The sequence below is a fragment of the Triturus cristatus genome, chromosome 3_1 (assembly GCF_964204655.1).
Source record: "Triturus cristatus chromosome 3_1, aTriCri1.1, whole genome shotgun sequence".
NCBI classification, from domain to species: Eukaryota; Metazoa; Chordata; class Amphibia; order Caudata; family Salamandridae; genus Triturus; species Triturus cristatus.
This window is the reverse complement of record NC_140583.1, coordinates 760,502,501-760,526,158: the sequence shown is the minus strand read 5'-3', so window position 1 is coordinate 760,526,158 and position 23,658 is coordinate 760,502,501. Positions and strand designations below refer to the sequence as shown.

Here is a 23,658-nt window from a genome sequence, read left to right as displayed (position 1 = left end):
GTATATGAATGTTTTTCAGGAAACTAACCAAAAGGTAGCATTAAGAAAGGATACAGCCTCATGAAGGGACCACTATTCTTTAACCACACCTTTAAATATACATAGGAAATGGATGCTAACTCCATTTACGAAGGCAAGACCGACATTCACCTATACTCTCTCAAGATCCATGAATATGTAGAACTACTGACTTTGCTCAAAGTGATTCTAGGTAGAGAGAGAAGACTATGATGCACCACACAATCAAACCACCACACACAATGAAACATTCCTTAGACAAATTACAGTGATATAGGTGGTAAAAGAGATTGATTTAACTACCATGATAATGAATTTGGAGAGTCTCACTGGATCTGTATGTTCTATGGGTGGAGTGGAAGCAGCTATGGTTCAACAACCATTTAATGCCATCATTTTCCAGTTAGTGATAAGGATGTAATTTATAAACCATTCTGCATTTTGCAGGAAGGGCATGACTTCATGATGTGATATGGTGAAATGGTGCTAAGTTGATAGAAGTTTGGATCTGGTGGAGAATCAATGTGGCATTACTCATAATAGAACCACTGATAAGAGCCCTTTGAGAAATGGATTAAGGGACTCTTGTATACCTTTGCACCAGATAGGCCCAGAGAGCATGGTCTACTTTAAAATGAAGTCTCTCTGAGATCAGTAGAATGAAGAAAAACTGAGGATTCAATGATCGTAGTGCTCTCAGAAGCAAAGCCCAGGTTATGCTTACATTCGTATGACATTAAGAACAAAGTAGATATGCTTTTAACGACCTGCACATCAAAATGTCTCCTTAGCATATAATAAAGCAATAGTAAACATGAAACAAATATTGAGTCTAACTTTGGTGATCAACGCTCATCCACCTAGGGCGCCAAGTTCCGTATCCACAATGAGTGGAACAGATATAATTTCAACAAAAGCCACCAGAGCACATCATCTGTAAGTTACTTTCATCCTTTGTGCAAACTGCATTCTTCTGCAATGAATGTCCTTATGTTAGCGAGTCCCCAATAAAAAAAAATTGTTTTTTCCACGTGGTGTAGATCAATCAGATTTATTTTCTTTATATGGCATAATGTTCCACAACCTATGGCATGATGTTCCACAGCCGACGCACGTTTCGCCCTATCAGGGCTTCATCAAGGCTTACTGACAGTATATTGTACTCCCTATTTGTCTCAATCCAAATTACTTCCAAACGTATATTCTTCAATATTCAAGGTACTTAATGTCAAATTCGCATTTTAAATCTCTGTATTCAGTCATATATATATCGTATCCAATCCTAGTCCTTTATCTTCACCCTTGTTATGGAGTCATAATAAGTTCCATCGCGCGGTAAAAATGTAATCCACGTCCCGGTCTTTTTCCGAAATCCATTCGTAATTGTTTGTGTTGTAGGTGACCCCAATTGTGATTGGACTAATGTGCCCAAGTGATCAAGAAGATGGTTGGCAGTATGTGAAGTAGGCTCTTCTTCTCAGGTGTTGAAACTACTGTATATAGGAATAGGCATAAGAAATCTGTATGTTTATTAACAAAAGGTGAAATACATGTTGTTGCCCAATGCATTAAATCATTGTATTCTATGCCATGCTACAACATAGATTGTTAAACTGGAACCACTACCACAACCTCGACCAAGAGACCAAGTCATTGTTCCAGTAGTATGCAGACTTTTTACCGCGTTTTTGAAGCTGATAGACATTTCACCACTTGCAACTGATAGAGCGTTGCTGATGCGAAAATTGTAGGGGTGCACCATATTCTTTGTTAGTCAGCACCCGCATATAACTGAGCATGTTATTCAAGTATAATGGAAACATATTCATTGAAATAGACCAGTAGAAATGTAAGCAGGCCTCAAGAGAAGGAAAAGGCCACCAGTTATACTGAAACGTATTGGTATATGTAATGCTTAGTATAATAATGTCATGTATTCAGAGACATTAAGTCATGTTAGTGGAACGCAGAAGATAGTTCTCTTAAGAATGAGATGAATAATTAGAATTGGTAATTATAGTGTGTTTAGTTTGAGGCCTAACCATATATGTAAAGTGAAGGACTTTGTTTATTTTAGTCATGTTTTATTAGGACGATAGGATTTTAGCAAAGCTTAAATTGCAGAGAGTTGTGAAACCTCATGATGTTAGGGGTTTTTTCTGTCTAGCATTTGGCTGCAGGTACAAGGCCATGTAGCTCGTTAGTTAGAATGAGTCTTTGTTCAAATGGAATGGAGACAGAAGGAGTAGACATGAAGGGAGTGGACCGGAATGTAAAGTTGCAACTCCTGGTACAGAAAAGGCCTGGGACCCAAGGTCGAATTCGTGGAAAGGAACATGAAAGGATCCAAATGGAAATCTACTGAAGAAAGAAGCTGCCTGGAGGGGTGTGCTGAAGGGCGTGTACAGCTTTTTGGGGTTTTGTATTAGGGACAGAGCCCCGTGGGTTGGGCAGACGAGACTTAGGAGAGGGGCTGAAAGGAGCATCATAGATCGAGCTCTCATATGGTGAAGACTTCTTAGGAAGTTTCACTGCTGACACCTTTTATGCGATCCTCACCTGGAAAGGGAATGTTGAGTAGGGATGTCCCCTTAGAATAGAGTAGGGACAGTAATGATTTGATTCATGAATTTGAACAATTGCTATAGGGTATTTGATGCTTTTGGAAGCTGTAATCCTGTTTATCTTCAGTCGTATGCGGATACTTCGTAGACTGGCATTTGTATTAGTCCCCATTTATCTTTTGTGCCTTGTATTGAGGTGCCTATATATTCAGATGTTTTTGCTGATAATAAAAGGTCAACCTCCGAGATCATGAGTCTTCTTTTCTGAGATGTCAAATTGCGGTAAATACGATCTGATAATTGTGTTTCTTCCCCCTATGCTATTAGACAAGTAAAAAGATCCTGGCGACCTGAGTGGGTTCTTGTAGGTAATTAGACGAGAACAAGAACCGGCGTTCCCAGTTGGTAGCAAACGAGAATGGTTTCTTTCTGATAGCGAGGGAAGATTGAGATTAGGATAAGTGATCCTTGAGGCCCATCAATGATAAGTGAGGTTGAATCATCGGAGGGCGAACGGCAGACGACCTGGCGGATGGACATAGATGGCGAGTAGCAGTGCGGCAGCAAGCAGAAGCTCGAAGAGGGAGTATGAACAAGATACGATGTTGTAGATTGCGGTGTTGTGTTATGTGAGATGTTTTGCGGAGTTAGTGTGAATGTTGCGTGATTGTGAGATCAGGCTGTGAGCGCGCGCAGCCCGGGAAAGTCTTAGGCGATGAGAAGCCTAAGCGAGAGGGTGTAGAAGACACCCCTGGTAGATTTTGTTGACCATTGATCGTGAGGTACCATCGATCACCTGGACCGAGATAGGGGGAGCGAATGTATGAGTGTGTGGCAACCTGACGCTGGTCGCGGGTTGTTGTATGTGGAATTGAGTATTTGAAACCTATCAGAGGCGATCTGTCTGCCCGGCAGGGACAGACAGTAACCAACCGAGGTCGACAATTTCAAGAGACTGTGGACGGACAGTCAGAGACTGTGGACGGACAGTCGGAGGCTGTGGACGGACAGCCAGAGGAGTAACTTGTTTGGGATCAAACGGTTATTTCAGCGTGTGAATGGGACGAATGCAAGGGTGAGACGAGCGGTGTGCAGGAGGGGAACTGCTGCGAGTGGAGGAACTGTGACGTCAGAAGGTGTCGCGCTGCGATAGGCTGGTTGGTGTAGTTCGCGCTGCCATTGGCAGACAGATACCAGGAAGTAAACAGAGATCGTGTGCGTTTAGTATTTGGTCATGATGAAATGTTTTAAAGTTTTTCGAGAATTGTGTCGAGGGGATGAACATGTGGTTACTCGAGAGGGTGCAGAGGCCCCTCCGGAGGACACGCCAGCACACTACATGGCAAGAAATGTAGGGTTGCATACCATAGTTTGGCTTGAGAATTGGCATAAAATGACTCAAGGAGAAGGAGAGTTAGCGTTTCCACGGTATGGTTCGTTCAGATTAGCAGTGTTGTATCAGCTGAAGACTGTGATGGCAGCTTTACGACCTATGCCGAGGCCCACACAGTTTGAAGCACTACATGCGTGGAGTAGAGCAGCGCATGATAAGGAGAGAGGCAGAAATCAGGAAAGGGTGAAAAGGTCAGTTCAGGCGTTCCAAGATGCTAGATGGGATGCAGCGGAGAAAAGATGGAGAATGCAAGCAATAGAGGGACATAAATTATATCCCTTATTAGAGACGACAGGAAAATCAAAGGAAAAGACAGTAGACGGAGAGGAAGACAGTGACACGGATGATAGCCTGGTAGAAAGGTTGTTATCCGAGAGACCACCTCCATACAATCCGGATGCCTCAGTAGGCAATGAGACAAAGGAAGAAGAGAGTAGGGGAGCAGTACCCCGATCAGAAGTAAGAGTAGAAGGAAAGATTTCTATGGGGACCGAGAATATCAGGTATAAGTCTGTGGGGAACTCGGAGGTGGAGAGAGGGGTGAGGTTACCAGATGCGCTGAAAATACCAGTTACCATCGGACCTATTGAGTCGATGCACGAGCTTGAGCCAGAAACGGCAGGGAGTTTAGAACAATCAGAGAGCAGGACGAGAAATGGGGTAGAGGAAAATGGATTGGTGAGGAGAATGAAGCGGATTCCGAAGCCTATAGAATGGAGTACGCCGATGCCAGCTACAGCTAACTCCTCTGGAGGACAGGGAGAATCGAGACCTACTAGACCAAGGTCTTTAGTGGAGTCAAGATCAGATTTGAGAATGTGGACACCACCAGTGAGAACACAGAGTCAAGGTGTTTTAGACGCGGAGAGGGATCAAGGGACGATTGTAAATCGCTCTGTTCCCATGGGCAGATCAGGAGAGGGTAGGCCACAAGAAAGAGAATGTGAGTATAGTGACAGAGATGGTACAGCCTGCCGAGAAGTGCTGAGGGGAGCTTTGAGAGGGAAAATGTTGGATGTCGTAAGGCTAAAGGCAGAAATGGATGAGATAATAGGTGGAAATCTACCCCTGGAAAGAATACTAACTTACGAACAAGATGAGTTACTATTTTTAGCGAAGGATGTGACTCGTAAAGCACGCAGAGCTCATGAGAAATTGTCAGAGTTGGCAAAAAGATATGGGGTGGATTTTTCGAAAACTAAAGCGTTGCATGGTGATCACCGGCTACAGTATAGTGATCAGGAATTGGAAGACAAGAGACTCATGGGACTGCGAACCCATGTCAAAGATTTGATAATAGCAATGCGGGCATGGATCATGCTCGATAAGTGGGAAGAAAGATGGTCCAAGAAGAAAAGTTCTAGAGGAGTAGTGGGAGAGACGCCACCTCCGGGTGGAGGGACGACGGCAATAGGGAGTTTCCCTTTAAGGGAGGTACAGAATGGAGGATACGTACATGTACCCTGGAGTAGAGGGGACTTGGCGGCCTTCACAAATGATTTTCCCCGGCTAAGGGAAAAGCCTGTGGAGTGGTACAAGCAAGTTGATCGCTTTGTCAAAATCTCGAAGGTACTGTGGATTGATTTGAATACTTTGTTTGACATTGTGATCCCGGGGGATCTGTGGTCGGCATGTAAGGTTGCGATTGAATGGCCAGCCTCAGAGCCCGACAGGGATTTGATTACACATGGCCCGTCGCCAATAGTGATGAAAAAGTTCGAGCAGGTAATCACTTGGTTGAAATCGAAGGTCTCACCTCAAGACACTGATTGGGTGAAGATAGATAGGACTGTACAAGAGCCTAAGGAGACAGTGCATGAATTTTACGAAAGGCTTTTGCAGGCTTTTAAACAGTACAGTGGTTTGGAGGCCTTGGATACCAAAGATATGGGACAGTTCGTGTCCAAGTTTGTGTTGGGATTAAGGCCAGAGGTTAGTCTAATGATACAGCAACATTTGATTTGTTGGCAGAATAAGCCTGTGGATGAGATTCTCCGATATGCTAGATATTGCAGTGATGAGATTGAGTCTAAGCACAAGAAATTGAAAGACAATCTGCTATTAGTACAGATGCAGACCGCAGTTCAGGGACAGTCCACTGGAGGAACGTTGGGAAGGAGGCAGGGAAATTATCAAGGAGGAGGACAGAATCCTCAAGGACAGGCGAGGCCGAGAGGAGTAGATCCTAAGACCGGAATAGATGTGGCAGTGTTGAAAAAGACCACAGCGTTTCACCTTTGCCACCAGATTGGACACTGGAGACGCGAGTGTCCTTTTAATCCGTTAAATCAAATACAGCAGGAAGAAGAGGTGACCCATGTTCCAGTGGCAGACGCACTCCCTGTAGTGACGCAACCTAGAATGACAAAAGGGGGGACGAATGTTCCACAGGTACAGGTTCCCCGACCGCCTAGAATACAGAATATGCAGCAGGGAGCTCGGACATACGTACAGATGCCCCTATTCGAAGTGAATGGGGAAGATGATTCCGATCCAGCAACGAGATCTTGCTGGGGAGGAGACGATGATTGTGCGCTTAGAGCGGTCCTAGAAGTAGATCAGAAGGGACCCTTTGTAGAAACAGCGATCGATGGCCACCCTACGACCTTTTTGGTTGATACGGGGGCTACCAGATCGACTAAGATCTGCAGTGATCCTGTATCTGCCCCTTTCTGGCCAGACAATCAAAGTTGTTGGGGTAGCGAATAAGCAATTGACTAGCCCACTGACGGAACCAATACCGATTAGGATCGGGAACTTCAGTGGCAGACACCAGTTCGTGGTGTGCGATTCTAGTCCAGTCTGTTTGTTAGGGAGAGATCTATTGTGTAAGCTTAATTGCACCATCTATTACACCCCGAATGGAGTGGAAGTCCAGACAAGAGACGATGATGCAATCTTTAAGGTTGCGAACCAGCGTTGGTGCGTGGAAATGTACCCTGCACTCACAGTGGAGGAACTTCCTTTAGACTTGAGGGAGTCTGTGTCAGTTGATGTATGGGACCTTAGTGGGGAAGAGATCGGACTAGTTAAAGGCGTAGATCCAGTGAAAATAAGAGTCAAAACGAAGGTAGAATACCCAAGAACTCCCCAGTATAAATTGTCACAGGAAACTATTGAGGGGATCAGACCCGTAATTGAGTCCATGCTTAGGCAAGGGATTTTGAGAGAAATCAGGGGTAGTCCGTGTAACTCGCCCATAATGGGATTGCAGAAACCGAGCGGGAAATTCAGGATTTGCGAAGAATTAATGAGATTGTAATCCCATGTTGTCCCGTGGTACTGAATCCATCCGTGATCCTGTTCCAAATCCCATGTGATGCGGAATGGTTCACCGTGATTGACCTGTGTCAAGCCTTTTTCTCGATTCCTCTGCATGAGGAGAGCCAATTTCTTTTTGCGTTTAGGCTGGAAAATTGTGTGTTAGCATGGTGTCGTATCCCACAGGGATACACTGAGAGCCCGTCTATTTTCAATCAGATTTTGAAAAAGAACCTTGAAGGTCTGGTGCTGCCCCAAGAGTCTGTTCTCGTCCAGTACATTGATGATTTGCTAGTGGCGTCAAAAACTGAGGACGCCTGCAGGATTGATACAGTAGCACTGTTGAATTTCTTAGGAGAAAATGGGCATAAGGTGTCTCCAAATAAATTGCAGTACTGTCTGAGTGAAGTGGGTCATCGGATTGAGAAAGGCAAAAGAAAGATATCCCCAGATCGCATAGATGCGATTTTGAGAATGCCCGTCCCTACGACTCAAAGGGCAGTTCGGATGTTCTTGGGAATGGTTGGCTACTGTCGCCAATGGATCCCGAACTTCTCCTTTGAAGCGAAGCCCTTACAGCGGCTGACGCGCAAGGATGCGAGTGATCCGGTACCATGGGATGAAGACTGTTTAAGGTCCTTTTTGAAACTAAGAGAAGCCTTGTGCTGTGCGCCAGCATTGGGAATGCCTGATTACAAGAAGGCATTCGCATTGTTTTGCTGTGAGAAAGAAGGTTGCGCATTGGCAGTGTTAACTCAGGTTCATGGGAATGTCCGTAGACCAGTTGCCTATTTTTCGGCTACATTAGATCCAGTAGCCTCCGCGTTGCCCGGATGTCTCAGATCCGTTGCTGCAACAGGTGTCAGTATCGAGAGATGTGAGAGCATTGTAACGGGTCCTCCACTTACTGTGCATGTGCCACATTCTGTTGAACTGTTGATGACCAGAACTAAGACACAACACCTCACGAATAATAGATTGACACGTTATGAACAAGTCATCTTAGCTGCTGAGAATGTAACGTTGAAGAGGTGTTCTGTTTTAAATCCTGCCACATTGTTGCCAATCCCGAATATAGATGATGAAGATTGTGAGGATCATGACTGCCTCGATGTGACTGAATTGTGCACCAAACCCAGACCTGATATTGTGGATGAACCGCTTTCTGAGCCAGATGAAATATTCTTTGTGGACGGTTCATGTTTAAGAGACAACACAGGTCAGTTGAGAGCAGCCTTTGCTGTTTGTACCATCACCGGAGTGGTCGAAGCCGCTTGTCTAGAGGGAGTATACTCCGCACAGGTGGCTGAGCTAATTGCTTTGACTCGTGCCTGTGTGGCCGCTAACCAGATCCGTATAACGATTTATACGGACAGCCAGTACGGGTTTGGTGTCGTTCACGACTTCGGACAGTTATGGTCCCAGAGGGGGTTCATGACATCATCTGGGTCACCCATTAGGAATGGAGAATACGTGAGACAACTGTTGGAGGCGTTGCAAGGCCCAGATGAAATTGCAGTAGTGAAGTGTTCTGCTCATACGAAAGGAAATGATTTTGTATCTCTTGGAAATAATTATGCTGACGAAGTGGCCCGATTTTGTGCAGAACAGGGGTGCGATTTTACAGAACGACACATAAGGGGAAATGAAGAAACAACTGATCTCAGTGTGATGTTGGCGATGGCCGATACATGGGAGGAGTTAAAACAGTTGCAAGACGAGGTGTCTGACGAGGAACGGGATAGTTGGGTGCGAGCTGGATGTGAGATGTAGATGTCTGGGTTTCGAGTGATGGAAGAGCGGTGTTACCGGAATGCCTGTTGAATCCAATGGCACGATTGATACATGGTGCTGTGCATCTTGGCAGGGATGCGATGGTGCGAGTGTTTCGTCAGACATGGTACAATACGAAGTTTCGGGCAGCAGCCGAATGGTCATGCCCCGGGATCCGAATCGATAGACGGTCCAGTATATAAGGACCTAAGACGCGTACGAACGCGCTTAGCGTTCTAGCTGGATGCCTGGTTTCCGTCCTCGCTTAGCTTGCCTGACTTCCGGATTGTACTTCCTGTTTCCGTTGTCGCGCTAGTCGGCGCCGAGCCTTCTCGGGTTCTGCCCGTGTGTTTTGAGTCTTTTCTGAAGAGACGTTATTGCCGTAATTTGCGAGCCTCTCTGTCATCTAGAGGCCCGCGTTTGCTCACGTAGCATACTGCGGCGATTCGCGAGCCTCTCGTCCATCTGGAGGCTCGCTCCTGCTTAAGTAGCATTTTTTGATTCCCGCCAATTGCGGCGGATTTTGGAGTGAGTGCCAGTATTCTACCTTCCCCAGAGCTGCTGTGTCGTGGGGGTGCTCACTCCTGGGTGGTGGTTGGGTGTAGACACAAGCATATCCCCCGCACTGTGCCCTCGGTTCCCTCACTAAGGATAAGAGTTCCCAAACTCCTCTACAGTTCTTTACGCCCAAGTTGGTTCATATCTTCAGTTGAGTCCACACACTTCCTTCCCCTCCTTGCACCTGTTCCGCCATTTACCCACCTCCCTTCAGTGGTGCTGGTCTCCCCTGGAAACAGAAGACCGACTTATCCATAGGGGACGCTAGCGTGGACCACGCCATAGTGACCAGAGTTCTTCTGAAGCACGGTAACAGCGCTGTGCGCTACTCTTTTGTTCTTGCACTTAGGAATTCAGCACGGGGTGGGCGAATATAATTATTATTGTTTTGTCTTTCTCCCTAGGAGTTATCCTATTCACACTACACCTTTTGCTATTACATTCCATGTGGAAATAGAGGGACGCAGTTGTATATCTTCCTAGTGAGTAAGAGGGGAAAAGTATTGTGTATCATCATTACTGTTCTAGGTAGACCATTCACTGTATTGTTTGTTTTATAGGGTATATGAAGTAGAAGTTGGTTTGCTCCACGCCTGCCCCCCCCGTCCTTAGTCCCTTACTAATCCAGTGGAGGTGACATCTCTTATGCTAAACAAGACCCCCGTGGTATGTTGATTAGGGACTTGTCTCTGCCTGGGAAATGCATAAGGTGATGTGTAGTATAAAGTAGAATTTTCTATTACAGCACGCACAGAGAAGAACTACGTCATTGGTACCAACCAGCCACACCTCTGAAGTCACACCCTCCTTCCCTTGTTTTGTTACCCTGTTTTCCCCTGGCGTGCCATCCGGTTCTCTAGGGTTTGATAGAGACGGAAGGCCGTAGGGGAGGACGGAGACTTACTCTTCTGATTCCTGACGCTCCTGCAGAAGATCCTGCGAACCCTTACACGAAGCTGTATGTCAGAGATGTGTCACCTGTCAACAAATGAATGTAGGGAAAACGACAGCAGTGACAATGAGTCACATAGGGAGGTCGGGTGGCCCTTTCAACAGGATGCAGTTAGATTTCATTGAGATGCCAAGGTGTAATGGGTTGAGATACATATTAGTTGTAGTGTGTGTCTTTTCCAGATGGGTGGAGGCTTACCCGACACGCAGGTGTGATACTCTAACTGTAGCTAAGTTACTGTTGAGGGAGCTCATCCCGAGGTTCGGGTTCCCGACCTCTTTGGAATCGGACAGAGGAACGCATTTCCACAGTGAACTGATGAAGTTGCTTTGTGCTGCCCTGAACATACATAGACCAAAGGTTACATTGTAGTTATCGACCAGAGGCTTCTGGGATAGTAGAACAAGTTAATGGGACATTGAAGGCCCGAATGGCAAAGGTGTGCTCCTCAACTCCCCTGAAGTGGCCAGATGCCTTACCTCTGGTTCTTATGAGTCTCCGAAGTGTGCCAGATAGGAGAACTGGATTGTCAACCCATGAGATATTGATGGGGAGAGCGATGCGTGTGCCAGCAATACCAGCCTCTGCATTGATAAATATCACTGATGATGTAATTCTCGACTACTGTAAAGGCCTGGCTGATGTGGTTCATTCTGTGTCCCAGCAGGTGCAGGCGGTAGCTGTTCCAGCCGCAAGTGATCTGTGCCACGACCTGTGCCCAGGGGATTGGGTGTTAGTACGTAAGCACGTGAGGAAGAGTTACTTGGACGTTCGCTGGAGAGGCCCTTACCAGATTATTCTGGTTACAAATACTGCAGTGAAGTGTGGGGGACTACCGAACTGGGTGCTTGCCTCCCATACCCGTAGAGTTCCAGCACCCTTGGAAGATACAGCCCCTCTCGTGAACGAAAACCCAGCTGAGGTGGCAGGGCCACCTGAGAGGGCAAGTCAAGCTGTAAGGGTGGCTGACGCAGCTGGTTGTGCACTGGAACAAGCTGTAAGTGAGGGAGAGAGAAACTCCGAATCAGAACCAGAAGCAGAAGAAGGTGCCTTCGGCGGAGTGGAGCCAAATACTCCCGGAGTAGAAGGTAGTGCACAGGGTATCGAAAGGGAGAGCAGGGGTGTCTCAGAAGCAGAAAGAGTTTGGCCCGTGAGTCCGAGACGGGTAAATTCGAGAGGAACATCGAGAAGAGATCTTGCCCCAGTATCGGAGGTGACCAAGTCGGAACAGAGTGAGGAAGATCGAGATCCGGAAGCTCAGAGAAGGTCGAGGAGAGCCAGAGTGCCGTGTCACAGGTACGCTTCACCTGAGTGGACGTACGTAGCAACAAATGCTAGGACCGATGAGTACGGGGAGGCTGAGGTCGATTACTCTTGTCAGCGGTCCACCGACTCTGAGGGCGGAAGTATTGCTGAAGATCCCAGGATTAGAGATCGACAGAGTACTGACTCTCCATATTCCAGATCCGCCACTCCTGAGTAACATTCGTGGTCTGATTTTGGATACATTGGCTTTCCCGAACTTTGCAGTTGTACCTTCTCCTCAAGAACTGAAAACTCTCAAACTTGAAATTTTGCAAGGAGTCCTGGAGCTGTTGGGACCTGCAGTTATTTTGGATTAGAGATGAACTTTGTCGGGAAGGAGCAAAAACAAGGGAGCCTTTGCTGATCCGAAAGAAAGTAGAGAACTGAACATTAGAAAGGAAAATTAGCAACAGGGGATAATTGTTGCATTGATACACAAGCCTGAATGAGGAAGAGACTCTCGCCCATTGTTATCGAACTGGATTCTGAGTGGGGGGGAAAAATGGCAGAGCCTAGAAATACACACCGTAGGGCGAAGAAGGTGATAGGTACACTTTTAGGAGTAGTCATAGCTGTTATTTTTGCAGTAGTCATAACATCGTATGCAGTGGCCCACAGGGAAGAGGGGAAGATGCTGGGAACACCTGCACCTGTCACTCCCAGTACCCAGAAGGATATTTCAGGAGATAAAAGGGCTATGATGCTAGAAGAAAGTCGTAGGTTACACATGGATTTGTCGAAAGGTGATTTCAAGCTCAATGCATATGCGAAATTGTTGTATGAGTACGTTGATGCGATGGATGCGAAGGATTGCTATGTATGCATGCAGTTGCCTGCTTCTGTAGATGAGGGTATTAGATACCATCACCTTCCATTGACTTATGGGATTCCTTGCAGTCTATTGCTTAGTCTGTTTTACGAAAGGAAACAGTTTGAGTACTATTTCTCTAATTATGACACAGTACTTCCTGACGTACCAGCGTTTAAGCATTTGAATAAGTATGATTATTATAAGTCACATGAAAGACTTCGGACTTATTTCATACCGACTCAAAGTTTGGATACTGCGTATGCTCATAGAAATAATTTGACATGTTCAGTGTCAGACACTGAAAAGAAATTTATTGGCCAAGTTGAAGACAGATATAGAAAATTAACCCAAGATAAGGATGGGGGAAAGAAATCAACACATTGGACAGAGGAAGAGAAACTGCATAAGTCAAGGGGAAGTTATGGACCCATAGCTTTAGATCAAGTGCAAAAGGGAAATTTGTGTGTTGCTCGTCCTCAGTCGGACAAGGACAAAATCTGGGTTGGACACAGTACATGTGCCCATACCTTTACTATGGAAGATTCAGCTAAGAACTTTTTGCAGAGTCAGATACAGGTCATCCCGACAGTGTATTATGTGTGTGGAAGGAATGCATATGTAAGGTTGCCTGAGCAGTGGTATGGGACTTGTTATTTGGCTGTTATTTTTCCGAAGATATACCATGCCGAGGATTTGACTCTGCTAGAGACATGACACCACTCTAGAGCATGGAGAGATGCAAGTGCGGGAGCTGTGATTGGTGATATCTTTGGAGCAATCATACCCGGTCTGGGTGTGATTTTGAATGATGTGAAAATACGAAAATTAGCAACTGTGGTTGATGAGTTGTCAATGAACACAGCGAAGTCATTGTTGTTGGTGGATGGATAGATGTTATCGATCAGGACAATGGTTTTACAAAATCGTCTTGCATTAGACGTGTTATTAGCAAAAGAGGGCGGGGTCTGTAAATTGTTGAAGGTTCAAGAATGTTGCACGTATATTCCAGACAACAGCAAGGAGCTGAGGAAATATATAGTCAACATTACCACACTTCATGAAGAAGCTGCAGTATTGGCAGAAGAGAATGTGTGGGAAAAGATTGGGAAGGGATTTGGACATGTGGGAAGTTGGTTTGCAGATTTCGGAAAGGGAATTCTTGGATATGTGCTGAAACCAATCTTGATTGTGGTGGTTTGTGTGATCTGTTTGTGGGGACTTGTGAGAGCGTACAAGTGGTACCGAGGAAACAGAGCTGAGAGGATTCTCAGGAGATATGAAAGACGAATGGCGCATATGCAAGATAGTCAGTATCAGGACCTAAAAAGAATGGAGGGTTTCCGACAAAGTGGGTTGGTTACCATCTCTGTATGAAGGGATTGTGTGATGACAAGTTGTCATCAAAGGGGGGAACTGATAGAGCGTTGCTGATGCGAAAATTGTAGGGGTGCACCATATTCATTGTTAGTCAGCACCCGCATATAACTGAGCATGTTATTCAAGTATAATGGAAATGTATTCATTGAAATAGACCAGTAGAAATGTAAGCAGGCCTCGAGAGAAGGAAAAGGCCACCAGTTATACTGAAACGTATTGGTATATGTAATGCTTAGTATAATAATGTCATGTATTCAGAGACATTAAGTCATGTTAGTGGAACGCAGAAGATAGTTCTCTTAAGAATGAGATGAATAATTAGAATTGGTAATTATAGTGTGTTTAGTTTGAGGCCTAACCATATATGTAAAGTGAAGGCCTTCGTTTATTTTAGTCATGTTTTATTAGGACGATAGGATTTTAGCAAAGCTTAAATTGCAGAGAGTTGTGAAACCTCATGATGTTAGGGGTTTTTTCTGTCTAGCATTTGGCTGAAGGTACAAGGCATGTAGCTCGTTAGTTAGAATGAGTCTTTGTTCAAATGGAATGGAGACAGAAGGAGTAGACATGAAGGGAGTGGATCGGAATGTAAAGTTGTAACTCCTGGTACAGAAAAGGCCTGGGACCCAAGGTCGAATTCGTGAAAAGGAAGATGAAAGGATCCAAATGGAAATCTACTGAAGGAAGAAGCTGCCTGAAGGGGTGTGCTGAAGGGCGTGTACAGCTTTTTGGGGTTTTGTATTAGGGACAGAGCCCCATGGGTTGGGCAGACGAGACTTAGGAGAGGGACTGAAAGGAGCATCATAGATCGAGCTCTCATATGGTGAAGACTTCTTAGGAAGTTTCACTGCTGACACCTTTTATGCGATCCTCACCTGGAAAGGGAATGTTGAGTAGGGATGTCCGCTTAGAATAGAGTAGGGACAGTAATGATTTGATTCATGAATTTGAACTTCGATATCACAATTGCTATAGGGTATTTGATGCTTTTGGAAGCTGTAATCCTGTTTATCTTTAGTCGTATGCGGATACTTCGTAGACTGGCATTTGTATTAGTCCCCATTTATCTTTTGTGCCTTGTATTGAGGTGCCTATATATTCAGATGTTTTTGTTGATAATAAAAGGTCAACCTCCGAGATCATGAGTCTTCTTTTCTGAGATGTCAAATTGCGGTAAATACGATCTGATAATTGTGTTTCTTCCCCCTATGCTATTAGACAAGTAAAAAGATCCTGGCGACCTGAGTGGGTTCTTGTAGGTAATTAGATGAGAACAAGAACCGGCGTTCCCACTATACAGCCCCTAATGAAACGCCTTGCAGTTTGAAGGGGTGAATGTCTGTAGGCGGGGAGGGGAGGGGAGCAAAGGAATGGGTGGGTCCAACCCCACGTTACAAATAAAATAAAAAAGGCATTCACTGGCAAATATTGGCATTGAGAGTAGTTCGCTGTTTGTCCCTTGGTGAAAAGACTGCAAAGCAGTTTCAGTCATGGCACTATAGTGTGCCCCAAACCTATTTCAAGGTGGAATCTATTAAGAGAACCCTATGAGCACTCACCTTTCACTTTATTTATGCATACATCCAGATGCAAGCACAAGTGGGGATAAGGGTGCTCTATGCTATGAGAGTCAGGGTGTTAATAACAAAGGAGCATTCAAGTAGTGCTCAGTTATACATACAGTGAGATAAGAACCCCCATTAGTTAATTTCTCACATCTCCCTCCCATTTCTCTTACTCAGCAAAGACAGGTCACTGACTACACTCAAGTTAAAATTAAACAGCGCCTCATAGGGAACTCGACATCCACCTAAATCACCAAGAAACTAGGGCTGGGCGGCAAACTCTGCTCCTCCGACAGAGTTTGCTGACATTTGACCACTCGGCACTCTGCTTGGAGTGCAGAGTTCTGGGAAAACCTCTGCCAGCAGCTTTGTGGTGGAGTTATTTCAAGTGCGTGGCTCACCATCATTAAGATGGCAAGCCGAAGCAAGAAAATTGAGCGCTGGACCGCCTCCTGGCAAGATTTCTCAATGCAGGCGCTCGCGACAGGTCGCCACTGCTTGCATCGAGAAAGCTGCCGCTTGAGTAGAAAATACACACGGGCAGCAGACAAAAGCAGCACCCTCTGGTACGCCGCACGGGTACTGCGCGGGACAAACTCCCCACGCTAGAAATGAGTGAAAGCAGCACGATGTACTGAATACCGCCTCTCATAGAACTCCGCGGAATAACAAGGAGTTTTTAGCTAACTCTGCCGAATTCCGCGGAGTGAAACTCCGTGAGTTCTACCCGCCCCTCCAGAAACCACCTTCCCTTCACTATGTATAAGGAAATGCAAACAGCTGTTGTATTTGCAGCTGCCCATATACAAGGTTTGATACCAAGCACAGGCACAAGAAGAATCTTGATTAAATCAGCTATCAAACACAGAGACGCTATGAGGTAATGCTGCTTTGTTATCTGGAATGCAGCTTTGTAAATTGCTAATAAAACCAAGACAAAATAAATTAGAGTAAAGGCATTGGGAATCTGAACACCTCATTATGTATTGACAACATCTAGTTCTCCTGCAAAATAGCCGAATGTGACTCAAACACATAAAAACACCTCTGCCAAACGAAGTATGGAAAAATTATCTTTGTGAAATGTATTCAAGCAAAGACATAAATTTAAATAATCATGTCAAAACCTTGAATCCTCTTATCTACGTAGAACAATGTCCAATAGGAGCAACCAGGAAAGCATGACTCTTGGTCATTAGATATTATCCGGGATGTCGATACTCTGTGGCTCGCAGTGTGTGCAAAATATTTTGAAAACATTTTGTATTTCAAAATGAGTGCCAATTCTATAACAGTCCCTAAATGTAAAGAGGGAAGAGAGGTTTACTGCAATTGCGGCCATAAACCATTGGGCATCGCCGACCTTCGAGTTGGGATGGTAAATGATTCGCAAAGGGGAGCTGCCCCACTGGAACTGGTTACCAGTTGGGAATCATTTCAACAGCCTTAGAAAGAGCAGGTAGGTGATTCAGAGGACCACTGCCTGCTCATTCTGAACTATTCTCAAACAGGAAACATTTGTTTTAAAGGCAGCACCTATCCTTTAAAAGGCACTGGTTGAGTTAAAAAAAAAAAGTATTTGTGAAAGCTAATGCAGGAATGGAGACTTGCAGTCCTCCAGCTCAGCGTTCACAAGTTGTGGACAGGGCCGGCTTTAGCGTTGGTGGTGCCTGGTGCAACAATCTTTTTTGGATGCATCACTAATAGCATTCCCATTTGAAAACCAGATGGTGTTCAAATTGCACATGCCTGATTTGTAGATGGGAATAATACATTAGACCCAAAGTTCCTAAATTCCTGAAATTTAATTCCTCAGGGATGTTCAGAAATACACGTTTTAGTCAGACCCGGGACCTCAGGGCATCCACACTCTACGTCATTCAGAGACCGCTCTCCCATTCACAGATAAAAGAGCAAGCCTTGGGCACTCCAGAACCTACACAGAATATTTCTGAGTGCTAAAAAGAAAAGATGAGACCATGAGGACTGCCAGAGAAACACATTTGCTCCCATGCACACAGCCATACCTCTTGCTTTAGAAAATTGTATTCCAGAGAGTACTGCAAGCTTCCCCTCTCCGTACTAGCAACTCTGTCATCCAGATCATCCATGTCCGGCTGCACCTGTAGAGAGAGATGGGAAAGAGAATGAGAGATCACATGATCTGTGAGCGACAACCAGCACTCTACTGGAACCCCTAATGACACTGAATCACATGGTCTGTGAGGGATGACTCACCCGGATATCAACGATGAGCCAAGTGACCAGAACCTCACATGAGCCATGATAAGTGATCCACACTGCATCGGACCAATCAAACCAGATAATCACATGGTCTATAACAATAGACACTGCACTGGGACCCCTTATTCCTGTAGATCACATGCTCTGTGAGGGGTGACCTACACTCTCTAGCACCATCAGCCAAAAGGACATGATATCTCATGATCTGGGAATCATGAACAACACTGCATTCGATCATGAGCCACCACGACCTCGCAAGATCTGTGAATGGCGAGCCACACCTCACCAGACTATCGAACCAAGAGCTCCTGTAGCCTGTGAGTGAAGACCAACACTTCACCGGACTCAACAGATCATGAGATCACACGATCTTTGATTGATGACAAACACTGTCTGAAACTTTAAATCTTGATACGAACATTGTCACACAATACGACTAATCTCAAATCCACTTAGTTGATTTCTTACCAAAAAATATTGTGAGAATTTGGAAAGAAGCCTGGAGGCTTCATAAAAATCATCTGCTTTGTGTGCATTCAGGGGCTATCGCGAAGTGAATAAAAGATCGAAAAATAGAACAGCACATGCTTACAAAGCAACCACGATGAATCAAGCCCTTGACCCTTTGTTAACGGGAAAGCTTCTATCAGCAGCAGTCACCCGCTGAGGGAACATGCCAGCTTCATCAAGCCTGCAAAACTAAACTCTCTGATGATCCCACTGGGAACCTTACATTTCTCAGGATCAAATATATGCTGCCAGAAGCTATTGTCTTCTATGTTATGTTATGTTATGTTAAAACCATTTATAAAGCGCGCAGCTGCCCCAACGAAGGGGCGTCCCGGCGCTAGTAGGAGTTTCCAAGCGAGAGAAGGTTAGGCTATGGGAAAAAGAAATGTTTTGATAGCCTTACGGAAGGATGTTAGACACTCTAAGCTGCGGATCTTCAAAGTGAGGGAATTCCACAGCTTGGCGGCAAGGAGACGGAAGGACTTACCACCAGCTCTAGATCGCTTGACTCTGGGGACAGAAGCCAGGATCAGTTGGGAAGAGCGCAACATGCGGCTAGGGATGTAAGGGGTGATCAAGCCCAACAGGATCTCAGGTGTGGAGAGCTTTAGAATTTTAAAGGTGAGGCATCAAGTCTTGAACTAAACCCTTTTAGAGATCGGGAGCCAGTGGAGGCGACGGACGGCCCCGGCTCCAGAGCACGATCTTGAAAGTCCAAGTATGGCACGTGCCGCTGTGTTCTGGATGCGCTGCAAACGGTTTAGTTCCGCCTTATTTGTGCCCAGCAGCAAGGAGTTTGCATAATCAAGTCTGGAGAGGATGGTAGCCTGAACTATAAGTTGGCGTGTAGACGAATCGAAGAACCGTCGAATGGGCCTTAAGCCGAGTAGCAGACCGAAGCAAGTGCCAGCGGTTTTCTTGGTGTGCTCTCGAAAGCCCAGGGTCGAATTGAGCAGAAGCCCGAGGTTCTTTACCATCAGCTTAGGGGCGGGGGCGGGGCCCAAGGAGGGAGGCTACCATGGAGTATTCCAGAGCCCCTTGTCCTTACCCACCAGAAGGACCTCGGATTTACTGGTGTTGAGCTGGAGACAATTTTCCGTCAGCCAGCCCGCATCCGTCTCGAGGCCCGTCCGGAACTGGGTGGCGGAGTTAGCATAGTCATCCGAAAGAGCCACCATCAGCTGGGTGTCGTCCGCGTAGGAGACCATGGAAAGGCCATGGTTGCGAGCGACTGCTGCCAAGGGCTGAACATAAAGGTTGAACAGGACCGGAATTAAGGCCGAGCCCTGTGGAACCCCCTGCTCAATGGGTTTAATGGAGGAAGCAGAAGGGGGAGCATAGACCTGAAAAGATCTGTCTGACAGGAAGGAGCGGAACCATTCAAGGGCAAGATCTTTTACTCCGACTTCTTCTAACCGACGCAGAAGGATCTGGTGGGATACTGTGTCAAACGCGGCACTCAGATCGAGCAATAAGAGTGCCGCTGTTTGACCTTCATCTAGGATGGAACGCAGATGTTCACTCACCGCTAGAAGAGCTGTTTCGGTGCTGTGGCCAGCACGGAATCCATTCTGAGACCGGTCTAAGATCATATTGTTATTTAAAAAGTCAGAGAGAACTTTATTGACGTGTGCCTCCGCCACTTTGGCAACCCAGGGCAAGAGGGAGATCGGGCGGAAGTTTTCGGGCTTAGTGGGGTCCAAGAGTGGCTTCTTTAACAGTGGAAGCACCTTGGCTTGTTTCCAAGATAAGGGAACCGATGCCTTGCTAAATGAAGAATTAATGGTCAAAAGTAGGGGTGTAAGAAGAACGGATAGGCACTCTCTGAATTGAGCCGGTCTCATGGGGTCAAGAGGAGATCCCGATTTAACTTTGGTGCTAAGAGCAAGGAACCCCTCCTGTGAGATGGAAGGAATGACCTCCAGCGTGGCATAAGTTATAGGTATTGAAGGGCACTCTGAGACCCTGGGACAGTTGGAAAAAGCTTTGTATATGGTTTCAACTTTTTGAACGAAGTAGGTAGCAAGTTCATCACATTGCTTTCCGGAGGTGATGATAGATGTAGGCGGATCTTTCCTCTTTTTCAGGTCGCTAAGGATCTTAAAAATGCATTTCGTAGGGTTATTGCTGGATGCTATCTGATTGGGAATGAAGGTGGTTCGTGCTAACTGTATGGCTTTGTGGTAATTTTTAATAGCATCCTGATACTGTTTTTTCGCTGAGGGACTGTAACTCTTCCTCCATGCTCATTCGCATTGTTTGCAAACAGTCCGCATAGCGGCAAGGGAATCCGTGTACCAGGGATTAGAGCCGGAATCACGGCCCTTAGACCATTTAGCCGGAATGAGAGAGTCTAGTGCTGCATATATCCACTCACAGATAGCGTTATAGGCTTGTTCTGGGTCGGTGTTATCAAGGGTAGGAGGGCAGAAAGTCAAAAGGGCCAGCAAATCATCCAGTTTAAGTTTGTGCCAACTGCGTTTGAGAGTGGCCAGCAGAGCTTAACTTCAATCTGTTAACAATTCACCAGAGACGAATCACTTGCTCCAGTATTTCTGCTGCTGAACCAGAGGTCTGATGTTATCCATGGGGTGGGAAGTGGCCACAAGCATTCACAAAGGGGAACTTGACATATTTGTCATTTGTATGCACTTTATGTTGCTTAGCACATAAATTCATGTGTGCAGGACCAATGTTCCCTTCTTGTCTAGTGACTCGCCCTTCCCTACATTTGTACACCTGTTTTATTTTACTCAATAAAAAGGCCCATAAGCAAACCTCGATTACCCATAAACATACCTGAATAGGGGTCATATGTAGCACACACTTAGAAGGTAAAACTGTATAGATAACAACAAACTTGATTAGAAAACATGTTTTACTAATTACTACACGAAATACTACACTGGGCTAATAATTGCACATCTTCACGTGTGCTCAATCAAGGTTTTAACATGTGCCATTATTTGTGTTCCTATAGTATTGCATTGTTTTTTCACATTTCCAAATTGTAAACATTTTTGGTGAAAGGTTTCTATCTTAAGTAAAAATTGTGATAAAACAGTGTGTCGCTGCTCACCGTTACAGGGGTTTGTAACCCTAAATCTTCATGTGCCCCTAATCCTGTTGTGAAATTGAGACTGATCTTGGTTCACAGTGTAATTTTGCCTGAATTGATCAAATTGTGAAATAATAGGATCCCTAGGAGAGGGTAAGGGGTGTCATTGAGGGTTGAGAAATACACAGGGACTCACCAGGCTGGCTGTGGTTGTTCCATTGACGCTCCCCAAGTTGATCCTCTCTTTGTTCTTGCCCGTCTTCTTCTTGCGGCAGCAGCACTTCACCATGATACAGATGACGCAGAGCAGGATGAGCAGGCCCGCTGCCGCTGCTATCGCTATCAGAGCCCATTGTGGTACTGGTGGGCAAGAAGGTAGAGGAGTGATTAGAGTGTAAGAGGAGGACCAAGAGGTGAAATAGTAGGCAGATCAAGAGGCATGATGAAGGAGAACAGTAACAGAAGAGCAGCCACAGAGAGTGATGAGGTGATAGAGAGGGGAAAATGAGAGGAGCGATCAATGAGAAAGCAGATGAGTGACCAGCAAGAGAGAAGAGAAGGACAGGCGGTGAGAGGGTAAAGTGAGAGGAGAGATCAAGGGAAACAATGACAGGATTAGGTGAGCAGCAGAGTAACCAGTAAGAGTGAGGAGAAGAATAAGAGGTGAAAGAAAGGAAAGATTGAGGAGAAGAGAAAAAAGAGGGAGTTTGGAGAAGATCAGGCAGAGAGAGAGAGAGAAGAAAAAATAGTGCAAGGAGAGAAAAGAAACATGTGAGAGGCGAGGGTGGGGTGAAACAAGGGAGGTGAAGAGTGACAGGGGACAATGGAGCAGAAGAACAAGAGGAGAATAGAAGTGAAGTGTAAGACGGGGACGGGAAATAGTGGGAATTGGTGAAAGTGAGAAGAGCAGAAGACAGAGGGTAAAGATGAATGTGGAGGGTGAGTATGCAGAAGATATAGAGGAGACAAGGACATGAGTGGAAATAATGGGAAGAAAAGAGGGAAGAGAGAATAAAGAAGTAGAAAAAGGGAAGAAAAGAACAAAGATAATAGACAATAAAGGAGAAAAAAGAACAGAGAAGGGGAAAGATGAGACATGCAAAAATGGATATTGAAGGAGTGCAGGTTAAACATAGCAAGATGGGAAGTCAAGGAAGAGATTGGTGACGAGAGGAGAAGAGAAAAGAAAGTAGGGAAGTGTATGATGAATGATGGAAACAGAAGAAAATATTTAGAGAAAAAAAGTGAAAAAAGAAAGTGTCAGAAATATGCCATTCTATCTCCAATACACAAAAGATGTCCTAAATAATTTGAAAGATCAAGTATTTGATGCTGCCACAGATCTATTAATTGGACTCCATGTAGAAGCTCTGGACATGACCATCCCTCAAACACTGTCAGTAATACATCAGCTTCTGACAGAGGCACAACAAGATATAAATACCCCCAATGACTTCATCATGCTACGTGTCGCAGCCATGGTGGAAAAAAAATTCAATATGAAGATCAACTTTACCTTCAGGTAATATGTACTGCCGTGGGGAGTATCTTTGCCTCAAGTATGACAAATATCTATCTGCATAAGTTTGAACAAGCTCAGATCAATTCAGAGATCAATTTATACTATACTTCCATTATTCCTTAAAAACGGTATATAGATGGCATCTTCATTACACGGAGAGGTAATGAAACAGGAGCTCAGGAATTCATCAGGTGGATCATTGACTGTGGCCCACACTTGAATTTTACCCACCACAACTTTTGTTTTTGGACCTCTGGATCATGGCACAGAATGGATACCTCAGGACAGAGGTTTATAGGGGGGCGTGGCTTGAGCTGCCGCAAGATGGCCACGTTTAGCTGAGGCTCCGTGCATCGACCGGGACTGCCTCTCTTCACAGAGCGGTTGCAGCCGAGTTTGGGCACCATGAACTAAATCTAATTAAAGCGCGGGCGGGGGGCACAGGTAGCTGTATTTTGTTTTCTAATTTAAGCTGCTTTTTGTCCCTGTTTTCCCTGTGCCGTGTTCTCCTCAGGTGTTTTGGTAGCGCCCGCCATTTTGTTCGTAGCGTGATGCGGCAGTGATTAGAAGCACACCTTATACTGCCTGCATTTTGGAAATGCTTCAACCCTCTTTAATAGCCAGCCATTAATTACGTTTTGACTTATTTTAGCCGTTTTTGATTCCTCTTTGCTGATTTTAAAACCTCTCATCTCCAATTTGGTCATTAGAGACACCTCTAATTGGTCTGCACAGTGGTGAAGCAAA

The 23,658-nt window shown here is 45.4% G+C and overlaps 2 protein-coding genes across 3 annotated transcripts in view; one reads left to right on the top strand and one right to left on the bottom strand.

Moving 5' to 3' along the window:
• Positions 1–23,658, bottom strand: part of SYT8 (synaptotagmin 8) — a 255,429-nt gene that overhangs the window by 90,128 nt on the left and 141,643 nt on the right. For both annotated transcript variants that reach the window (XM_085644928.1, XM_085644927.1), the window contains exons 3-4: positions 21,586–21,749; positions 17,605–17,700 (exon numbers count right to left, since the gene is read on the bottom strand). In XM_085644928.1, the coding sequence (XP_085501054.1) occupies positions 17,605–17,700; positions 21,586–21,749 (260 nt within the window). The remainder of the gene's footprint in view (positions 1–17,604; positions 17,701–21,585; positions 21,750–23,658) is intronic.
• Positions 5,014–9,009, top strand: LOC146860953 (uncharacterized). Its single transcript, XM_085646474.1, has 2 exons — positions 5,014–6,083; positions 8,697–9,009. Exons 1-2 carry the CDS (start codon positions 5,014–5,016, stop codon positions 9,007–9,009), a joined length of 1,383 nt encoding a protein of 460 aa, XP_085502600.1.